The sequence below is a fragment of the Carlito syrichta genome, unplaced genomic scaffold (genome assembly GCF_000164805.1).
Source record: "Carlito syrichta isolate Samal-C Ts95f unplaced genomic scaffold, Tarsius_syrichta-2.0.1 Scaffold100616, whole genome shotgun sequence".
In the NCBI taxonomy this organism is placed as follows: Eukaryota; Metazoa; Chordata; class Mammalia; order Primates; family Tarsiidae; genus Carlito; species Carlito syrichta.
Genome location: NW_007044712.1, coordinates 149136 through 170751, shown reverse-complemented (window position 1 = coordinate 170751; position 21616 = coordinate 149136). Strand labels below are relative to the sequence as shown.

The 21616-nt window shown below is 39.4% G+C and overlaps 1 protein-coding gene across 1 annotated transcript in view; it reads right to left on the bottom strand.

Annotated features, from left to right (window-relative positions):
• The window catches only part of SLC9A9 (solute carrier family 9 member A9), a 621198-nt gene extending 600561 nt beyond the window's left edge, over positions 1-20637 (bottom strand). Inside the window, exons 1-2 of the mRNA XM_008064167.1 lie at positions 20255-20637; positions 3461-3663 (exon numbers count right to left, since the gene is read on the bottom strand). Coding sequence (XP_008062358.1) covers positions 3461-3663; positions 20255-20429 — 378 coding nt within the window. The 5' untranslated portion in view covers positions 20430-20637. The remainder of the gene's footprint in view (positions 1-3460; positions 3664-20254) is intronic.
• Positions 20638-21616: the final 979 nt, after the last annotated feature.

Sequence of the window (21616 nt, the reverse complement as noted above, 5' to 3'; positions counted from 1 at the left end):
AAAACATGTGCTCTTACAAAATCTTCCAAGAGGCGATTACATAGCACAGAATTTATTCCAACCTATCCAAATCCTGATGTCAGAAATTTCATCCAAGCCTCTAAACTACATTCTTCTAACAAAGAATAAAACCCACTTAAAAATCCTGTACCCTTTAGAAACAAAGACCAAACACTCCCTTTAAATATGTACCTCAAAGAAAAAGGACCCAGCAGGGCCATGCTAATGGCTTCTGTGACTTGCTTGATTGGGATCTCTTCCTGAACTCTGACCAGTCTGCACTCTTTCCAGGACTAGTTATCTCCTTCTATCTTTCTAACTGTGAAGCTTGCTAGGTCTCAGCCCCAAGTACCCTGCCCTCTGACGATTGGGTCTCTCAGAGAGCCTGTCCAGTAGTGTGGGGTATAGTCATCCACTTAGGACTCAGATTCAAGTACTATAAGTCCAGTCCTTCCTCTGTTCTAACCACTAGTAGGTCCCTGGACCCACCATGTAATTCCTCTGATCATTAATTTATTATCTGTATATGCACAACTAAGACTAGAGAGTAATTTAGGTATCTTCAAGCATCAAACATCCAGGACACCACAATTCTACCAGCTCCAAGATGATAATTTTTAAATACTGTATATTTCTCCAGCTATATGTGCCCTACCAAGCTCTCAGACTCATTCAATTATTCATTCATTCACTATTTATTAGCTATTAGGCATGAGGCACCATGAGAGGCTTTGGGGATACCTTGGTCAGTAAAAGAGGCATAATCCTGCCTTGGTGAAGATTATAGTCTAGTGGACAATAAACAATATAAGAATAACAATAAAAATCAAGCAAATACATATATAATTTCAGATAGTACTAAGTAGTATGAAAGAGAGACAGAAATACACATGGAAGAGGGAGGGAAGGAGGAGGAGCAGGGGTGAGGGATGGGGGAGGGGAAACAGAGAGAGAAAAGAGAAAGATAGGAAGGACACAGTGTGAGAAAACTGGGAGCCCTCTGAAGAGGTGAAATTGCAAACCAAGACTCTAGAGATGGGAAGTAGCCTGATATCCGAAGTGAAGGAGCAAAACCATTTTAGGCAAAAAGAATGACACATCCAGAGGTCCTGCCTGAAGCAAGGAAGTTCTTTGTGTTTTAAAGAAATAAAATAAAGGGGCTGGTAGATCTTCAGAAGCATGAAAGTGTCACACGAGTCACATGATTTAGAAGTTTATCCAGAAAACACTAGCGCCATCTGAGGTCAGTGAAACTTTATGTGTAGAACTTGCAGAATTCCTAATCTACTCACTGAAAAAAAAAACAAGAGGGTCCTAGCAACTTAGACACTTTCTCCATCTTTTGCCTTAATTTTTTTTTTTTTTTTGAGTTGGAGTTTTACTCCGTCATCCAGGCTGGAGTGCAGTGGTACACTCACGGCCACCCCAGTGTCGACCTGCTAGACTCTAGCGATTTTTCTGCCTCAGCCTTCCAAGTAGAAGGAACTACAGGCACCCGCTACCACACCTGGCTAATTTTTTGATTTTTTTATTGTAGAGATGAGGTCTTGCCAAGTTGCCCAGGCTGTTCTCGAACCCGTGGCCTCAGGAAATCCCCTCACCTTGGCCTCCCAAAGTGCTGGAATTACAGTGCTCTAATTTTCAAAAGCAAACATTTGACTCTGGCTGCTGATAAAGGAAGAAATATGTCAATAATTTAATACAAAATTTCTAATTTACGGCATTTATGGTAATCGTGTTAAAGAACAAAATTGCATCAGGGATAATTATCCACATTTGGTGGCATGAGGGGTTAGGCTGTTTGAATAAATAGTGTTACATCAAAATGCAGATAATGATGGGCAGAAAAGTGAAGAGATAAATATTTAATTTATGTCCAGGTATTAACCAATGGTAAAACTGAGGAGAATACTTTTAATTCAAATCCTATGTTGCTAACAAGATAATTTTTAAAAATTATTTATTTTAGGATATAAAGATTTCTATGATCATATGAACAAAAATAAACACATGGAAGAGGTCACTGAAAACAGCAGAAGATCTAGAAGCTGTCCCTATTTATTTCAGAAGCACGTTTTTTAATTTGCTTTTTGTGTACGCCATTCAATTTCCTAAGTCTGATTTAGGCTAATATTATAATGAGTTTGACTTCCCTGAGCCCTCACCAAATGTCACGAGGAAGTTAATCAAAAATGTGCTAGTGGAAGATAATGTGAAAAAAAGTTACTATAAATTACTCATCTTGAATGAGGAAGAATGGCAGACCAAGTACGTCCCCTGCTACCCCAAACCTCTCAAAGCAGAAAAAAATTTACATTTTAACATGAAAACTAAGTCTATATGGAACAAAAATGATAAGATGGGCTTCTATAAAATAAGGAAATTCTCAGCTTCAACCCAAAAGGATCTAAAACACGTCATGAGAGAGTTTGGTTCCCAGCACACGCGTGTTAAACAGGAATTCACTTATTGCAAACACTGATCCAAGATGTACAATACACCACAAAAGCTAACCTTACCTGATTTCTGACCCAGAGTCCTGAGAGTGGAAGAGTTTCCTTTTAGTAACTGAAGGACCTCACAAATTTGCCATTATAAAACTGTTTTTAAAGGATGAGTCATTTAATCATTTTTATTTTTCTACCTAGATTTCCTAACTAAACTGATGGAGTTGAGATCTCTTGAGACTGACAGCATGTCAGTGTATTTATAAATAGCCAAGTGGCCCATGTTTTGTGTTGGCCGCCGATAGCCAGTCATGCTAGATCAAGGTTTGCAAGTAAAAATATGAATTCTTTTCCATTTTCTCTTTGGCCTAAGGAAGATTTGATTCATGCAGCCAACTGGCAATATACTCAATGGCACTTAAAAAACCCGTGTGAAAACTTGAATCAAGTACCAGGAAAAGAAGAGTTGCCGAAGTGTTAATATTTTTTTTTAACCTAATATAACTGTGGCTTGCAAAATTAAAAACACCTTTTTGGCTGGGCATGGTGGCTTACACCCGTAATCCTAGCACTTTAGGAGGCTGAGGTGAGAGGAGTGCTTGCGCTCAGAAGTTCAAAACCAGCCTGGACAACATAAAGAGACCTCATCTCTACAAAAGATAAAAAAAATTAGCTAGGTAGGGTGGCAAATGCCTGAAATCCCAACGACTTGGGAGGCTGGGGCAGAAGGATCTACTGAGCCCAATAGATCAAGGATGCAGTGAGCTGTGATTTTGCTACTGCACTCCGGCCTGGAGTGACAGAGTGAGACTCCAATTCAAAAAAACAAAACAAAGTTCGTAATAAAAGTATAATTCAAGATATTGACTCCTTAGTCAACTAAATGACCCCGATAGGGCTGTATTGAAAAACACTTATGTATGTGTGTGAATACATTATATATAGAGAGACTCATATATGATGCAATTATTTATACTACAAAACAAAAATACATGACCAGATAGGATGCTTACCTTTTCAAGTATAGCATTGCCTTGATGAGGATTGATGTTGTGCTGACTTATTTCTCTCTTGTATTTATATTCATAAACTTGGTCAGTGATATTAACCAGCAGAGTTGATGGACTGAAGGCTAGTTTTCCACAATCGTAGACAGTTCCACTTTCAATATCAGTTGGTGCTGTAGCATATCGTAAAATTAGTCCCATTATGAGGCCTGAAAAAAGAACAAATACTTATAATGAAGGAAGACTATCTAAAAAGTTCATCATTGGATACTTCTAAATATATTATTTGGAACCTTTAGAAGTGGCAGAAGAAAGTGTTGGGTCCTGTTTAGAAAATTGTTCACCCTTCCATAGACACACCTATTCAACAGAATGTATCGTTAACATATTTGTAGTGGGCACCACTGCTTGACTACTCAGCATACATTCCCATTTACTTTTCTTCCTAGTGCACTTACCAATTTTGGAGAGAAGAGATATCTACCTCTTTTATCCACCCAAGTACTTCAAGAAAACTTTTGCTCTATGATAGGCACTGAGTAATCTAATCAACCAGGAGATGGAATTCCCCTGGGAGTGTTTCTGATTCACAGAGCAGCGCAAATCTAAGTTATCCTCTTCAGGCTAAAAGGAATTACTTATTCCCATGGATTGGGGGAGAGGTGTTATTGTTCTCTCTCAGGATATGACCAAGGCAATCTGTTTCTCCATTTTTTGCTAGCAGGAGTCTTGTGATTACAAATGGATCCAGTCCAAGGACCCACTCAATATACTAAGGAGAGTAAGACCAAGATACAGACTGGGTCCTGAATGATGTCAGGACTGAGACACTGGATCAACCAAAGCTACCCTAATTCTAGACTTCCTGTTATGAGATATAATGCATTTTCTAATTTTTCAAGCACTTTTGAATCAAGTCTCTGCTTACCTGTACCCAAATACATTCGAATGCTTTAACATTCCTTTTATGAGTAGTTGAACCTGAGTGTCAATCCTGGACTTTTAGATTTACAAATTCTATTAGGAAGCTCGTGGTAATCTGTGTTCAGTAACTGTGAACTCTTTTAATCTGAATTTAGTGAAAGTAACAAAGTAACTTCAGAGGTCTAAATTCCCTCAATTTAAAATTAAGATTGATATATGCATTTTGGGATAAATAATCCACAGTTCACTCTTTAAAACTTCAGAAGTTGGAGATTTTACCTCTCTTAGGAATCCAGTCATCTTACAATTTTTATTTACTTAATAAAACATTTGCTGGATGCATATTTTGTGCCAGACATTTATAGATTTAAAATAAAAATACAGTCCCAGTCCTATAAGAGCTCGTTTGTATAAGTGAAGATTCATAAGCAAACAATTATAATACAATGTGACACGTGCTATGACAGCTGGTAAGCACTCTGTGATATATGAGTGGAGACAGGAGACACTCCAAAGCCCCTTGAATTATGCAAAGCTTGAGATGAATCTTACAAGGTCACATAAGATTTGTCCAGATGAGCTGAATGAAGGAATGGGTTAGGACCCAGGCTGCATATGTGAGTAGCAGCACGTAAGAACAGAGTCAGCTGAAAGTTCACTGGGATCTATGCTCTCCCTATGAATAGAATAATTGTTGAGAAGTTGCTGTGCAGCCAGGGGCTATGTTTCCTGGCTGTCTCACATCTGACTGGTCCTTACCAATGGAATGTCAGCAAAAGCGGTGCATGTCACTCCCAGGCCAAAGCATTGAGAAGCTAGGTGAGTTTTGTTTCTCTACCATCCATCTATCAGCTGAATGGGGAAGAATCAAAGACCCTAAATCAGAGTCACAAGGTTGAGAGAGCCTGGGTCTCTGAGATACTAGGTATAGAAAAAAAACCCACCAACCAGGAATACCTGCATTGGACTGTTATGTGAGTGAAACATTAACTTCTATTGTATGAAGTGATATTTTGAGGATACTATATTAGCAATCACGAATAACCTGAATAATTCAGTGTATAATTACAGAAGGACTTAAGAAATCTGGGGTATAACCTGATTAATTCAGTGTGTAATTATGGAAAGACTTAAGAAATCTGGGGTCACTAGTGATATATGAAGAGAATAAATAGAATGAGAAAAAGAAGAGTGAGCAAGCAAATGAAAGAAAAAGAGAGAGCGATTCTAGACTATGGACCATAAGCAGGTAGTCCAGATTATAAAGCATCTCCTCTGTCATGCTAAGTAAGGCATTTTGATTAGAACTAGCGAAAGATTTTTAGACAAGTGAGCAAACAATTAGATTTTCATATAACAACGATCCCTTTGGCAACAACGAAAAGAACAAATTCGAGGTGAGAATAAAAACAAATTTCTTTCAAGAACATTTTTATCTTACTTATTCCTGCTTCAGTGTTTAGCAACCCATCCACAATAGTTAGAAATAATGTATGCTAACCTTCATGAGCAAGAGAAAGTAAGTGATGGGTATGTAACCTTCACTGAGTGCAGAACAGTGGGCAACATTCTATGCCCAGGTTCCAAAGACTACAATAAAACTAGTCAGAAGAAAGAAGGGAAGATATATCACCTACACTCTAAGTGATTTAGGGTACTTGCGTAAGAACATCACTGTTTTAATGTGCTTTGCCTAGGAAGGATTCTTTTCCTAAAAATTATTCAGCAAGTACCATGAACGATACTGTTACTGCTCCTTCTCCTTAAGTGGAATACAATACAAGGAAGGGGAGCAGATCTTATCTGTGTGGGGCCTGAAGGGAAAGAACCCATACTAATGTCATTTGAAATTCCCAGTGGGTGAGCCATTGATTTCTACAAAATACTTTCAGTGAAATAAGAAATAAACACAAGGTGTCCACTGTTACATCCCAAGCAGAGAAAGTAAGTCTTTATTATAATAGCGAATGCCTGGTACCCAGCATGGTCAAATTCACACAAATCTTCCAAACCTAAGTGCCCCTGTCTGGCCCTCTGGACCAGCTCTGGTCCCAGCCTTGAGATGAAGCATATTGAAGTAAGTAGAAAAAGCTTCTTGCAGTCAGAGATGACCAGATGTAATAGCCATGAAAATGTGCCTCTCCAATAGCTCTCCCACCATGGGGAGTGCTGATGACCAATGGGTTCAGCTTCTGTGCTCTGGAGTTCTTCCTCACATTCACACCCAGGTCAGGCTTCCCAGGCAGCTCCCAGCCAATGACTAAGCACAGTAGAAACACTAAGGCAGGGAGTGGGGGACTCCTCTGGTAGGAAACCATGGCTCAAGGATACCTCATTGGTTTTGCCAAATTTTCTTAGAACTGCACTGCAGCCTAAAGATTTCCTACCCTGACTGGGCATGGTGACTTACACCTGTAATCCCAGCACTTTGGAAGGCAGAGGTGAGAGGACTGCTTGAGTCCAAGAGTTTGAGACCAGCCTGGGAAACTTATCAAGACCTAGTCTCTACAATAAATCAAAAAATTAGCCAGGCATGATGTTGCACACCTGTGGTTTCAGCTACTTGGAAGGCTGAGGCAGAAGGATCACCTGAGCCCAGCAGGTTGAGGCTGCAGTGGCTGTAATTGTGTCACAGCACTCCAGCCTGGGTGACAAGAGTGAGACTCTTACTTTAAAAAAAAATAGATTTTCTGCCCATCCTTCTTTTCTTCCATTTCTTCACAGGGGTTGGTCCTACATCAAGGTCTGACAGATGTCCCAGCCTCCTCAGACTCTCTGACAATTTTCTCTCAAATAAATTGGAGTTTCTCCAATAAATCTTTTGTGCAACTGATCTTTTTCCAGCATCTGCTTCTTGGAAGACCCGAATTAACACATTAACCAAAAGGCTCTTGCCCTATTTTTCTCCAAAGCTCAAGGGTTGAGAGGAATCAACATCTTGGCAGATTGTAAGTCCAATGGGGAAACCTCAGCCTCCCAGCACACCTGGTGAACAAACCTATGCATGCATTGGTCTTGCCCCTAAAATATTAAAATATTTTAACCCACCAGCCTGTTTCCTTGTGCACAGCTTTGTGATCCTAATTTCCAATAAGAATAAAGTACAAATGATTCCCAAGTTTCATGTATGAAGTCTGCATTTCATAACCAATTCTCCCCGCATGGAATCGACAGTCATTCTAAAGGACGCTGAAACATTTTCCTGAAGTGGATTTTCTTATTTCAGAGAAATAAGCATGGGGACTCACTTTTTAACAACAATCTTTAATGAAACAGATTGCAGACATGCATACAGCTTCACAGTTTGTTTTATAATCAAGCATCTATCATGTTTTAGTCATATGCTGATACAAATAGTGTTGAATTAACCAACACCAGCACAATACCGTATATGAGTAGGTGACACACACTGTGGAATTACTAGTTGAAAGAAAATGTTAACACAAGAGGCTTGTTTTTACATCCACAAAAAGATTCAGGATAAAGAAAGTACCAATCACTTGCACACAGAAGAAAGAAAGGAGACTGGCTTGGCTTATGACAACACAAATCACCACTCTTGGTAAACTACAAAACCAGGACCCTACTTGCTGGAAGAGAAAAGGAGCCAACCTGCCCCCATGAAGTGATGCCCACTCAGGACAAGTGCCCAAGCCTTGGCTCCCGGTTGTGGCCCTCCCCTGACACACAACACTTCTCTAAGGTCTGTCCCCTTGCCTCCTATAGGCAGAAATTCTAGTCCATCCCTTGTTTCTTCAAGTGTGGGCATCTGGGCACCCATGGTGACAGGAGTATGGGCCTGCTCTCTATTGAACCCTGACCTCTCTCCAACAGCAGACAGCCCGCCCCCACACACCCCCTAGCCCCATGGAGCTCAGACAATGGACTTCATCTCTAAAGCACTAACTAGCTTTCAGAGGCCCTCTCACATCCCACCTGTGGAAACCGTTCTCTGATGGTGCCTGGGCTCATCAAGCCTCCTCATCTTTGAGTCCTTACAGCATCGATCATTTGAACCACACACTTCAGAGACCAGTTTTATAAAGACCCATATCGTTCAGTGCTGCTTCACAAACCTTGCCTTTGCCTCCCCAACTAGAAAATGAGACTGTTTAGGACAGAGAATCTGTGTTATCCTTCATCTCTTCTCCTCTAGAAATCCAAACACTTTAGGCAGAATTGTAGCCTGACTTTCTCCAAGTCCACAAACTCCTGGGAGTCGAGAAGAAACAGGTTCTCTGAGTTTATGTAATCAGTCGGTTACTGACATTTGTCAGTGTCACATGAAAGGAACATCACATCAAATGCTGTGATATTCCTGTCCTTACAGTGCCTTTGGTATATCTCTCATTTAGCACACGCCTGACAAGCAGTTGATAGCAGGATGTTTGCAGGAGAAGAAAGAGGGAGGGAGGAAGGAGGAAACAGTCTCAGGAGAACCCAAACCAAGGAACGTTTAGAAATATGAGCCTGTCTTTCTGAACAGGCTCTCATTTCATTACCCACATTGAAAATAAGAGAAAACTCTACTCCCTCATTCTCTCCCTCCCTTATTCTGTTTTCATGCCACAGACATGTAAGCCATTGCTCTAGGATTTGCAAGAGTTATTAAAAAATGAATAAAATATGATTTTGCCCTAAAATATTAAAATATCTTGACCTACCGGCCCTTTTCCTTCTTCCCAATTTTGTGATCCCAATTTCCAATAAGAATAAGGTACAAGTGTTTCCCAAGTCTGCTGTAAAGTCTGCATTTTGTAACCAATTCCCCTTGATTTGTATCACAGTCATTCCACAGAATGCTGGAGCATTTTCCTGAAGTAGCTTTTCTTAGAGAAATAAGGAGGACTTACTTTAAAAAAAAAAAAAAACTTTAATGAAACAGATTACAGAATGGTTTGTTAGACACAAAAGTGTTAGAGCGTTAGAATCTCTTTGGCTCTGTTTTTTTTTTGTTTTTTTTTTTGAGTTTGAGTCTCACTCTGTCACCCAGACTGGAGGGCAGCAGCCGCTCCTGGCCACCGCAGCCTTGACCTGCTGGGCTCCGGCGATCCTTCCGTCTCAGCCTTCCAAGTAGCTGGAACTACAGGCGCGCGCTACCACGGCCAGCTAATTTTTGATTTATTGTAGAGATGAGGTCTCGTCAAGTTGCCCAGGCGGGTCTCAAACCCGCAGGCTCAGGCAATACACTCACCTTGGCCTCCCAAAGTGCTGGGATTACAGGCTCAGCCACCGAGACCGGCCTCTTTGGCTCTGTTTAACACGATGACTGTTTCAGGCACTATCACACACAGGGTTCCACTGCCTGACATAGTGACAGCCAGATCCCTGCAGATTCCACTCCTACAGGAGTAGCGCTTCCTCGGAGTTGCACAAGGCAGCAAGGCCAATAATCAGAAATGTGTTACAAAGGTATGTATTTAAATGCTGCATGACATTAGAAGAATTTAGGAGCCTAAAGCAAATGTAGTTAATACACGAAGACTATAGAAGACCTGAGTTGTGTAGTTCTTTAGCTCTCGGTGTATTGAGCTGCTACCAAGAACAATCTCAATTAATGAGGCATTGCCAATTTTCTAAAACAAGAAGATACATCCTCAAACTACGTAACATTATATAATATTGCATTTCAACCTGATAAGTGTATCAGACCCTCTTGATTGCTGACTTAGCATCTAAACTTCCTTCAGCCTAACAAAGCCCTGACCTGCCAACTCTCCACCCCTCCCCACAGGGAAAGTGGATCTCACTCTCAACTTAGAGATGTTCCCATTCTCCTTGCGGTAATTGCTTCTGTAATGGGTATGTAACCCTATTCCTGCAGATAAGAAGTGAAGGATTAGCTGGGCGTGGTAGCACGCGCCTGTAATTCCGGCTACTCGGCTACTCGGAAGGCTGAGGCGGAAGGATCGCTGGAGCCCCTGCAGATAAGAAGTGAAGGAAATCCTTCTAGGGAGTTTCTTAGAAATTTTCTTTACAGCTTGGGAGAGGGACATAGGATAACTGAGCTCTCTTGTTTCTCAGGATATGACTGGGCCTGGTTGGACACCAGGAGCTGCACTGCCCACCTCACTGTAGCCTGAGGAAGTCAGTACCGAGAATTGCAGACCAGAGAAAAGAAAAGGACCTGGATCCTTGATGACAATAGCAGGCTGTAGAATCAACGGGTCTTGACGACTACTCTAATAAATGTCTTTATTGCTTACCCTGGTTTCAGTCAGGGCTTCTGTTTTTTAGCTGAATAGATCTTAACAGATATAAAAGCCTTTTACTTTTCGTTTTACAAGTGAATGTACAAAGTCCTAAGGGATTTCAAAGGAAAGTCCAACTAACCCTGCCCCCACTCCCCACCCCTAAATTGTTGGAGAAGACTTCACAGAGAAGGTTCTTAAGGATGTGTAGAGTTTACCAGGTAGATACATGGCTTTCTAGGGAGAAGTATACAGAAATCAATGTGCGCTGTGTCAACCACGCACATCAAGCAGTTTGCAGTGGTTGCCTAAGTGCAGAGTGTTAGGAGTGGTGCTGGTTGGAGAGCTAGCTTGAGGAAGAGCTGAGTGAGCTCCTTGATGGGAGACACGTTTGCTCTGCTTTGGAACAAAGGAAACAGCACTTGGAGACAATGATTTGAAGGGAGAAAGGAGAACTGAGGTATAGTGAGGACATGGAGGAAAAATTAACGTCAGATTTAGTTTATATTCACATGACAAACAATTTAGAACATCTGAGTAGAGGCGTTTCAAGGTGAAAGGAATAAAATAAAGCCCAAAGAAGAGTGTTCTTTACTACTTTTAAAACTCTTTACAGTGAGAGACTCCTTAAAGCAGGGAATCTACGATGATATTTCAGTCACTCAATTCAAAAGTTATAAGCTAGGCATTCAAATGTGGGAATAAAAAAGGAACTGGCATGACAAATAATTCAAGGAAGCCAAATCAATGAATATTTAACTATCTGTAAGATAGTATTCACAAACGTCAGACTTTAACTGCACCTACAAAATGTTTAGTTTTTCATTTGATGTCTATCTACCTCCTCTCATCTTATCAATGTCTTTATTAGAACACTGATTTAGAGAGATAATATGGGTTTGACTTTGAAATACTTAAATGCATTTCCTAACATTTTTTAAATAGTAGTTTAGTTTTTTTACACTGAGATTAGTCAGGAATAGAACTAAAGGTAAAAATATGCAATACCTTTTTTTTTTTTTAATTTAGGGCTTGTGTTCTTTGTTCTCCCAACAACTTTTTAAATTCAAAGACTAAAGGAAATTGTGGGTGTTGATTTAAAAAAAGAAGACACAATGTATTGCTATCAACTTGTTATGGTGAAGAAAAGAGTCCCAGAATGGTTTCAGAACAGGTCTGGGACACCTGTCAGTAAGAGTATCTCAATATATTCCGAGGTGGAAAGTGGTCCACGAAGTTCTTCCGCCTTGGGATGCCTTGTCCAAGTTTCTATCTTCTCACAGGATAAAATCGTATGAGAAGTGCCAGAAAGTCTCAACCATCAAGGTCTCCACCAGGATGGGGGTATCGAATATTCACAAACACCAAACGACACACACATATCAAACACATGCACACATATATAACATACACACATACACACACAATATATACATATGAACACACAAACACAACATACAAGTCCATAAGAACATACATATACATATAACACACACACTTTATAGGACTCTGGAATTTCTAACATAGTTTTATAAATAACTTTTCTTTATTTCTTTTTTTTGAGTCAGAATCTCACTTAGGGTGGAATGCAGTGGCACGCTCATGGCCTCCCCAGTGTCAATCTGCTGGGCTCAGGCGATCCTTCCACCTCAACCTTCCAAGCAGCTGGAACAACAGATGCGTGCTATCATGCCTGGTTAATTTTTTGATTTATTATAGAGATGAGGTCTCACCAAGTTGCCCAGGCTGTTCTTGAACCTGTGGGGTCAGGCAATCCCCTCACCTCGGCCTCCCAAAGTGCTGGGATTACAGGCTTGAGCCATGGCGCCCAGCCCTAAATAACTTTTCTTTAGAAAGTATCTCAGCCACCAGCTTATATACAGCTGCTCTCCTCCTTGTGATCATTTTAAGAAGTTGGCAGAACGACTAGATACATACTGACTAAACAAATGGTTTCTTACAGTGCTTATACAAAACAGTCTTTTTTTTTCTTTTCTCAATCCAGAGGTGGAGGCTTTACAAAATGCTTCAGACAGCAAAAGAGGAAACCTTTAGTAAAGAGAGATGGTCTCCCCACTCTCCCCAAACCATAGGAGGGTAATGGGATAAGAAAGAAAAAAGACAGGAGAAAACAGAGGAGATAAAACTGGGAGCTGCATTTTCAATGTTATTTTCCTAGCAAAAGCAGTTTTTAAACTTCAGCGATCAGAACCACCTAGAAATTTTGTTAAAACACAGATTGTTGGTCTCCATTAGCAGGGTTTCTGATTCAGGTGATGTATTTCTCAGGTGATACTGATGCTGGTGCTGTGGTTCCAGGAACCACATCCTGAGAAGCACTGTCCCTCAAGACAATAGTTCCTACTAATATGAGTGTCATCACAGTCGTGGATTTCCATCGAAGTCCACGTCACTTCAGTCTCATGCACACAGATTTCAGATTATGGAGAACCCGGAGGCATAATTAATTATTCTACCTTCAGTCTCTTCCAAAAATAAAATTCAGTTAAAATAACATATGCTAAAAGCCTATTTTGCATGATTCACATGAATCCATAGTCTCTTCTCAAACTATTTACAGCACCTGCCACACCCATTGTGACAACCACAGTCGTTTACAACCAGAATGACCGTGAACTTGCAACATTACTTTCCCTGGAACTGGGGCAATTGTTTCCAGGTCAGCCTGGGATATTTCAATGCCAACTACTTGATATGGACGTACTTCCACAGTGTTGCTCCTACTGTGTCTCCCATGGTGGACTTTGTGCTATGGACAATATAACATTGCTGAGGTTTCAAGGTAGAAGAGAAACTTGACCTCTATTCCAACCTTTCCCCACCCCTGACTTCATGGGACAGTTATAGTCAAGAGGAGAATTTCTTTTGTTGTTTTTTTTTCCTTTGAGTCGGAGTCTCACTCTGTCGCCCAGGTTAGAGTGCAGTAGCATGATCATGACGATCACAGCTCATAGCAGCCTCAACCTCCTGGGTCCAGGCGATCATTTCACCTCAATTTCCCAAGTAACTGGGACTAGAGGCATGTGCCACCATGCCTAGCTAATTTGTTTTTTGTTTTTGTAGAGACGAGGTCTTGCTATGTGGCTCAGGCTGGTCTTGAACTTCTGGGCTCAAGCAATCCTCTCACCTCTGCCTCTCAAAGTGCTGGGATTACAGATGTGAGCCACAGTCCCCAGCTCAGAGCAGGCTTTGATGAGAAAACAACTATAGCCAAAATTTGAGAACTCTAGTTTTTAAAACAGTGCTCTTGTCAATTACTCTGTGCAACCTTGGTCAAGTTGTAAATTTTCTGAGTTTCTGTTTCCTTATATGCAAACTGAAGATCGTCTTGCCTATTTAGCATGGTTACTGTGAGGATTAGTGATCATGTATACAGTTAGATGTCTCAATCTCTTTATTTCTTCTGTAAACTTCCTAAGGAATCATCACTTGGCACAGAATAGACATTTATTAAATAACATCAACTACTTTAGGACTGTGTGCTATACGTAAAAGAACTTGAGTTTTATAGTTCAACCCTATTAGTTATCAGCAAGTTACTATATGTTTCTGACTGTAGATTTCCTTAACTGTAACATGATAATGATAATAGTTCCCCCCTCACACACACATACACAAACACAAATACACCCAGGTTTTTGATAGGAGGTGGCCACCTGGAGCCAGACTGCCAAAGCCTGAGTCTCAGCCCTGGAATTTAGATGTATGACCTTGGACATGTTTTCCTATCTAAAAAAACGGTTGTTGTGAGGATTAAATGAATTAATCTATGTAAAGAGCCTATAATAGCATAATTCATATAATAAAGGCTATTTGTGTTAGTTATTTGTATTATTATATATACATTTTTTGACATAATAGATGTTTAACAAATATTAGTTCTCCACAGCCCCACTTCACTAACCATATAATGTTAATTCAATTTAGACTATACATAATATCTACATAAATAACTTGAATCATAAATTGATACTCTCGCTGTGCACACCAAGCCTTTCAAACACTGAAGGGAGAATCCTTAGAGGCTCCGTAGACATTTGCAGTAAAGCCTTCATCTGCGGCTTCTTTGGGATCCAGAAGCATAGCAGAATATATAGGTTATTTATTCAGAATATAGAAGCTATTTTATTAAAATTGCCTTTTAAAAGCACCCAGAGAGCAATATGCCTTTGATTCTTCCATTATTTCACTCACTTTTGGTAAATGTCATACAACATAGAAAACCTTGCCCAGATCTCTGAAGTTCCTTAAAATCATTTTTTTACACCAAAAGGGAGAACAAGTTTAATATGCTGGACTCCTAACTCTAATTACTTTTTCTGCAGATCCCTTCAAATTAAGCCAGAGTCACTCCGGTTTTCATAAGAAATGCATCCACAAACCACCGAATATGCTTCTAACCTGCACTACTATTGTGATGGTATAACTTGTTCTCATCTTTTCTGACAGGAATTCAACTGGACTTACTAAGCAGTCATCACACAATCAGAGTTGGAGCAAGAAGAATTCAGAGTGGTAAAAATAAGACTAACTAAAACTCTGGGAGAAAGGACTAGATATCATTATAGGCTGTCAGCCTCTGGGAAGAAAGCTACTGGTTTGGGTGACAAATGTCTGATGACTGAAGCCCACGCCTGAATTTTGAAGGACTTTGCAGCTGAAAGAGCGTTATCTGTTCCTTTCTTCTCTACTTTACAGATCAAAAAAACCTAAGGCCGGAGATTACATCACTTGCCCTAAATAATACATCTAGCAATTGAGGAAAAAAATCATCAGGTTAACTCAAATCTCCACGGGGAATGTACCAATGCCTTTTCTATAAAGCAGGTCACATCTAGATAAGCAAAGAGCCTCTGAAGAACCTTCCAGACAGAGGCAAGGGGATGAAGTGGTAGTAAGCTTGTCCTATGCGCTTGGTAGTCAGAGATTAGGGCTGAACTGGAGGGGTAAAATTGGATCAGTAGGGTAGAGCTACACATGTCCGACAGCCCCAATTTTATTCTGAGGAACCTCCAAAGAGGGCAGGGATAAAAATCAATGCCTTCAGAAGATTTTTTAGGGAACATGATTTTCTAAACCTTGGTGATTCATTATGTAATTGCACTTTCTTTAAATCTTGAAAAACTTGCTGTTGAGTAAATTAAGCTGGTTCTATTAAATTGCAAAGTCTACTTCGAATGGATCAGAAAACACTTTAATAGGGCATAGTTTAATAAATTCAAAACCTAAACTTTGTGTTTTGAAATTTCCTTTGTGCCCACTAAACAGTGCTCCATTTTTACATGAATTCAGAGATTGTCCCTTCTATAGGAAGGCTGTGAGTTCTTAGATACTTTGCATTCTAAGAGGTTTAAATTGCTCTGTCCTTAAGCTCAGATCCCAACCCTCAAATACAGGCATTATAAATGTCCTATGAAGTGTGGCAGCCCCCAGTGATATATAATGGAATACTTAATGCTGTAAGGGAGCAAGGAGCAAATTTCTTTTATGAGCATTGAGCAGGGAATACAAGGCCCTAAGTGAGCAGTGCTAAGTGCACCAGCTGCTGTCAATCAATATTTTGACCATTAATAGTCATTTGAGCTTTCAGTCCAACTCAAATGAGTATCACTATGGCTTGTATTTTAAACCAGTTATAGATTCTAATTCTTCAATTCTGAAATAATGAGAACTATAGAATGTCATGAGAGGTGATTACCCATTACTGTTCCTGGTGAGGCAGAAATATTGTTATAATGCTGTTACTAAATTTTAAAAGCATCCCATGACTTTTAATAACAAGAGAAAGGCTATTTTTCACATAATGGATTATTTGTACTATTTGGAGTATCACATTTATTTCCAATCAACACAGAGTCAAGCCAAATACTACACCTGATTTTTCTTGGTCTCCAGAACCCTTCATAAGATATTTTAAGGTTAACTACTTGGAAGTTGTTTCTAACAATAACTATAAAAAAGCATTCTGCCTCAACACTTCTCCCCCTTCTACTATTTTCTAACTGCTCATTTTCCAAGTCTCTGATCCTTAGAATTTTTAAAATCAGATCTCAGGAATATTGAAAAAAATGTTATCAATATCTATTACATCTTCTAAAGAACATTTGACACATGTCAACAGAATACTCACAGAAAAGCAGATAGTGGATTGGGATGAGATATTACAAGAAATTTGGTGCTTGAGGAAATTTTCTGTAATCCTTACTACGGGGCAAAGGACACATTATACAAATAGTCAATGAGAACAAGAATAGATCTCAGTGTAGTAGGGCAACTGTTAGCCATGTTCATTGATAAGCATCAGGTGGAAGACCATGAAATCGTAGGAGATACAAGTATAAGTGTCTAAGATGGAGATGGCTGACTTAATAATCTATTCTTAAATGTTCATCTCTTTCTCCTTAAAAAACAATAAATTTCAAAAGCTTAAGTTTTTGTTTTTTTGGGTTTTTTTGTTTTTTTTTTTTTGAGTCGGGGTATCACTCTGTCACCCAGGCTAGAGTGCAGTGGCATACTCACGGCCACTGCAGCCTCAACCTGCTGGGCTCAGGCAATCCTTCCACCTCAGCCTTCTAAGTAGCTGAAACTACGGGTGCAAGCCACACACCCAGCTAATTTTTTTGTTTTTATTGTAGAGACGAGGTCTCACCACATTGCTCAGTCTAGTCTCGAACCCCTAGTCTCAGACAATCCTCTTACCTTGGCCTCCCAAAGTGCTGGGATTATAGGCTTGAGCCACCGTGCCTGGCCAAAAGCTTAAGTTTTAAACACACTTTTGATTTTTTTCTTCCCTGTTGGATATCACCAATACCCAGCTACAAAAACTTTGGTTCAATTCTCTAATGGAAAAAGAGATTTGTAGAGTGTCATGTTGAAATTTCACTCATTTATACCTCCTGGAAAGATAATTTGACTAATCCTGAAAGTTTAAACAGTATGAGGATGCATCTGGATCTCCCAGTCACTTCCTCTCTCCAGGAAGACCAGTGAAAGAATGTACTTGTTTTTAACTATCTCAGTATCTCTTGGTAAAGAGATGGAGGTTGAATCCCAGTTCAGCAGCTAATTGCATGACCTTCATCTTAGTCTTTATTTCTTTTGCTGCAAGATGAGGATGTTGGACTTATGATCTTTAAGATTCTTTCCCAGTTTATAAATTCCAAGTTCATTTATGGTTGCTGGACAGTTCAACTGGCATCTTCTTTCTGCTTTTTCATTATAAAAGTGTTTGTTGGAGTGTCCCTTCTTGTTCCTCTGGTGTAGTTAAGGCAATTATATTGTATCACTGACAGAAAGTCCCTAATAAACATTTCAGATATAACATCTAGATCATCCCTGAAGAAGTAATACGAGAAGTCACTAATGCTACCCATATGCACCACTTTCAGAGAATAGTGTAAGAGCTCTTTTATAATGAAGATGAACCTTATTAAGACATGCAGATAAGTGAAAGCACATGGACCCAGCCATGACTGGCTATTCAGTTTGGGGAAAGTCCTTCACTTCCTTGGGATTCAGTTTCTTCCTCTGTAAAATAAGGTGAACACAGAAGATAACTTCTAAAATTCCCCTAAATCCCAACAACTATAATTCTATGCCAACAAAAAAAAATAAACACCAAAATATGTCTTTTCATTGACTTACACAGTTCAAGATAACTCATATACTCAAAATGCTAATAATGGAATACATATATATACATATATATGTATGTCTTTATAATTTTTATAATCATATCACATTGCACTGGTTCAGAACTTGTTTTCAATAACTTTCACATGAAAAAACTCATAAAAGAAGAACAAAAGTCAGACAGTCAAATTTAATCCCACTGTTATTAACTTGAAGCCTAAACCATCTTAAGAACAGCAACAGGGAAATGCTATCTCAACAATAGTAGATAATGCACTAAAATTTTATGATTTCAACCAGATTTAAAAATACTTCATAGAGTTTTTGAGGTTTAAAGGTAATCTGAAATTTTTCAGGCTCAAAAGTAAAAGTTACTGTATATGTTGTGACTACAAAGTATGTCTGAATCTTAATAGGTTACCTAAAATTTTATAAGGCAATATCCCTATCACAGATAAGCTGAAATTGAAAAATAAGTGCTAGTTCAATCAAATTCAGGGCTGTGAAGAAATCCTTCCCTCTAATAAAGGTTGGTCATCTTTTAAATCTGTGTTGTTTTACTAAATATACTCCTTAAATATGATGCCAAGAATTACATTGTTTCTGGCTGCTCAGATTATATCCTATATTCTTGTTGACTATAGCCAAGTCAAGAGAAAAATTCTGGCCAATTGATGACGGAGATGGTAAGATGATGGAGTCTAGAGACTCTGAGAATATCATTTCCTTTTTGTTTGGTTATTTATCTTCCGCCTGATTGTCATTTTTTTCCCCCTTAAATGACGGCTTTGTTGTGCGCTTTAAGACCCTCAATATCAAGGAATTTAGCTCTGTGCTCTGAATGGATCAGCACATCAACTTCTCGAAAAGAAATTATACTGCTTAGCCTGAAACTTCCGCCTTATAGCTCAAGTATCTCAGTGGGATCCAGTTAAGGATTAAGATTTCTTATGTTCTCAAATCATGACTACACACTGTTAGCATCAGGACATCACATGGTTAGCATATACAATTTGCACTGATCTAGTTTCTTGAACTTCAGGCTTATAAAAGGGATTCCTGGCTTCTAGAAAGAGGGAAGCCCAAACATAAAAGTCTGTTTTTTGCTATGGATTATAGCAATGCCTTGCTTGTTTCCATTGTGTTCAAACTTCCTATCCATTATCAGGCTAAGATAAGAGTGGAGGAAAAAAAAACGATTTCAACAATAACACCAGTTTAAAAACTACTGGTGTCTTGCATTTTACTTTAAAAGAGGAGAGTACGGACTAGATCATCTCTGTAATGCTTTATTAAACTTTCTGAAAGGAATGGTGTGGTAAATTGCATAGAAAGAGCAATACTTTAAACAAATGCTTTGCCATACCTTGGTCTCCTTCATAAAATAGTTAAATAAGAAATGCATAGCAGATGATACTAATCATAATAATTGTGTATTAAAACATCTGAAATCAGACTCAGAAATGTTTTGCATAGAGAAAGTCCTGTCCATAACTCTTTTTATTATAAGGAAATAAAACGTTGTTCATATAATTTAAAAGGGCTTGGGGACAATTATCCCCATAGAAGGGGTGGAATCTGTTTCTGCAAGTTTCCTTCTTGAAATGAGTTAAAGCAAGAGGATCTACTCCGCGTGTTTTTTTCAAGTGATGTTTTTTCTAGAACTTTTAATGCTGCCAGTGAATGAAAGCGGCTCTTTGTGACTGCAGAGCCATCACTTCCCAATATCATTACAAAAACAAACAGCTCGCTGGGCGACTCCCCACATGACAATGGACCCGCATCTGTCAACAGACTTGCATTATGTGCCGTGTGGGAACATGACTATGACATTTGCTCTTGTGACAAGGCAAATTTCAGTGGCTCATCTGGAAAGAGATTAGCATTCACTATGCTGCAGCACCTTTCATCAAGCTAATGACATTTCAATCAGCACATTTTCTCCAGTTTCGGTACTTTGCCATCTGAGCACAAGTCTCTAATTACTCTCAAGCAACAAGTTTCACATCAATCTCACAATTTATGCACTCACCATACACCATTGCTCCTCCAGTTTCATGCAAGAAGCGGAATCGATGATTTTTAAATAACCAGATTGTCAAAATGGTAAGGATGAGCAAAAAATTAAAGACAAGCAGCTCCACCGCTCCCTGATGCTGAAACTGATACGCATCCCTTTCTGACATAGCCCGTGGCTGTCTCTCCATTCTCCAGTCTCCTTGGTATTCCTTAGATAACTACCTGGATAAGGGCTATTTTATCAAGATTTGCTTAAGATGATCTGACTGCCTGAGAATTTCAGAAGAAACACTGCCACTTACTAGCTACTTCACAAGCGTTCTGCCCTGGCTTAGTATTCAGATGGCTTCTAGTTACAACTTCCTGTTTCTCTCTTAAAGCAGCCTCGTCTCTTTTCAAACTCCAGAGAGCATGGTTTCATCGACTCTTAATGTCTTCAAATGATTCATTCCATGAAAATATTTTTCACATTGGACAGACCTGCAAGCAATGATTCTAAGATCTTCAGCCATGGTTTTATTGTTTCGAAAAAATCTTCTTAAGCTGCATAACTGGTAAACTGTAGATTAATAATAAAAAGATAGCCTTACATCAGAAACATTTTCTAAGTTCAGAAAGCCAGTTTTCAACTCAACTTCACCCATGTGAGGTCTCTCCTCTCCAATTAAAGCCAACCAGTGTGATGGGGATTGACAGCACTGATGTGACCAAAAGTGATTTCACAATTTTTCTTTTTTAGGTGAGAAGCAAGAAGGAATTTAGTATATGACTCTCTGTTTGGCTTTCTATAATTGGTAGTCACAGAACAGCAATTAAACTCTAATGTTTTCCCCCTTTATAAGCCCAGCACTTAGAGATGCACCTGTAAGCCCAGCACTTAGAGATGCAAAGGCAGGAGGATTGCTAGAGCCCTGTAGTTCGAAACCAGGCTGGGCAACACAATGAGACCTCAGCTCTACAAAAAAAATTTGAAAATTTGCCTGGCATGGTGGTATGTACCCATAGCCCAGCTAATCAGGAAACTGAGGCAGGAGGATTGCTTGAGCACGGGAGTTTGAGCCTACAGTAAGCTATGAACATGCCACTGCACTCTAGCCTCAATGACAGAGTGAGACCCCAACTCAAAAAAAAAGAAGAAAAGAAAAAGAATGAAAGCAAAAGACAAAAATAAAATTCTATCCCTGTCTACAACTATACTGTTTTGATATGTTAAGTCAAAAAAGAAAAAAAAAAAAAAGAAAGAAACTACACGCATGTCTTTAAAAGAAGAAACCAACAGCCACCCTTAGCAATACCACATACATGGATTTCTATTGGTGGAACTGTGGCCCAGCCATTCAGGACCCACGAATTTGTGGCAGATCACAGCTCCTCT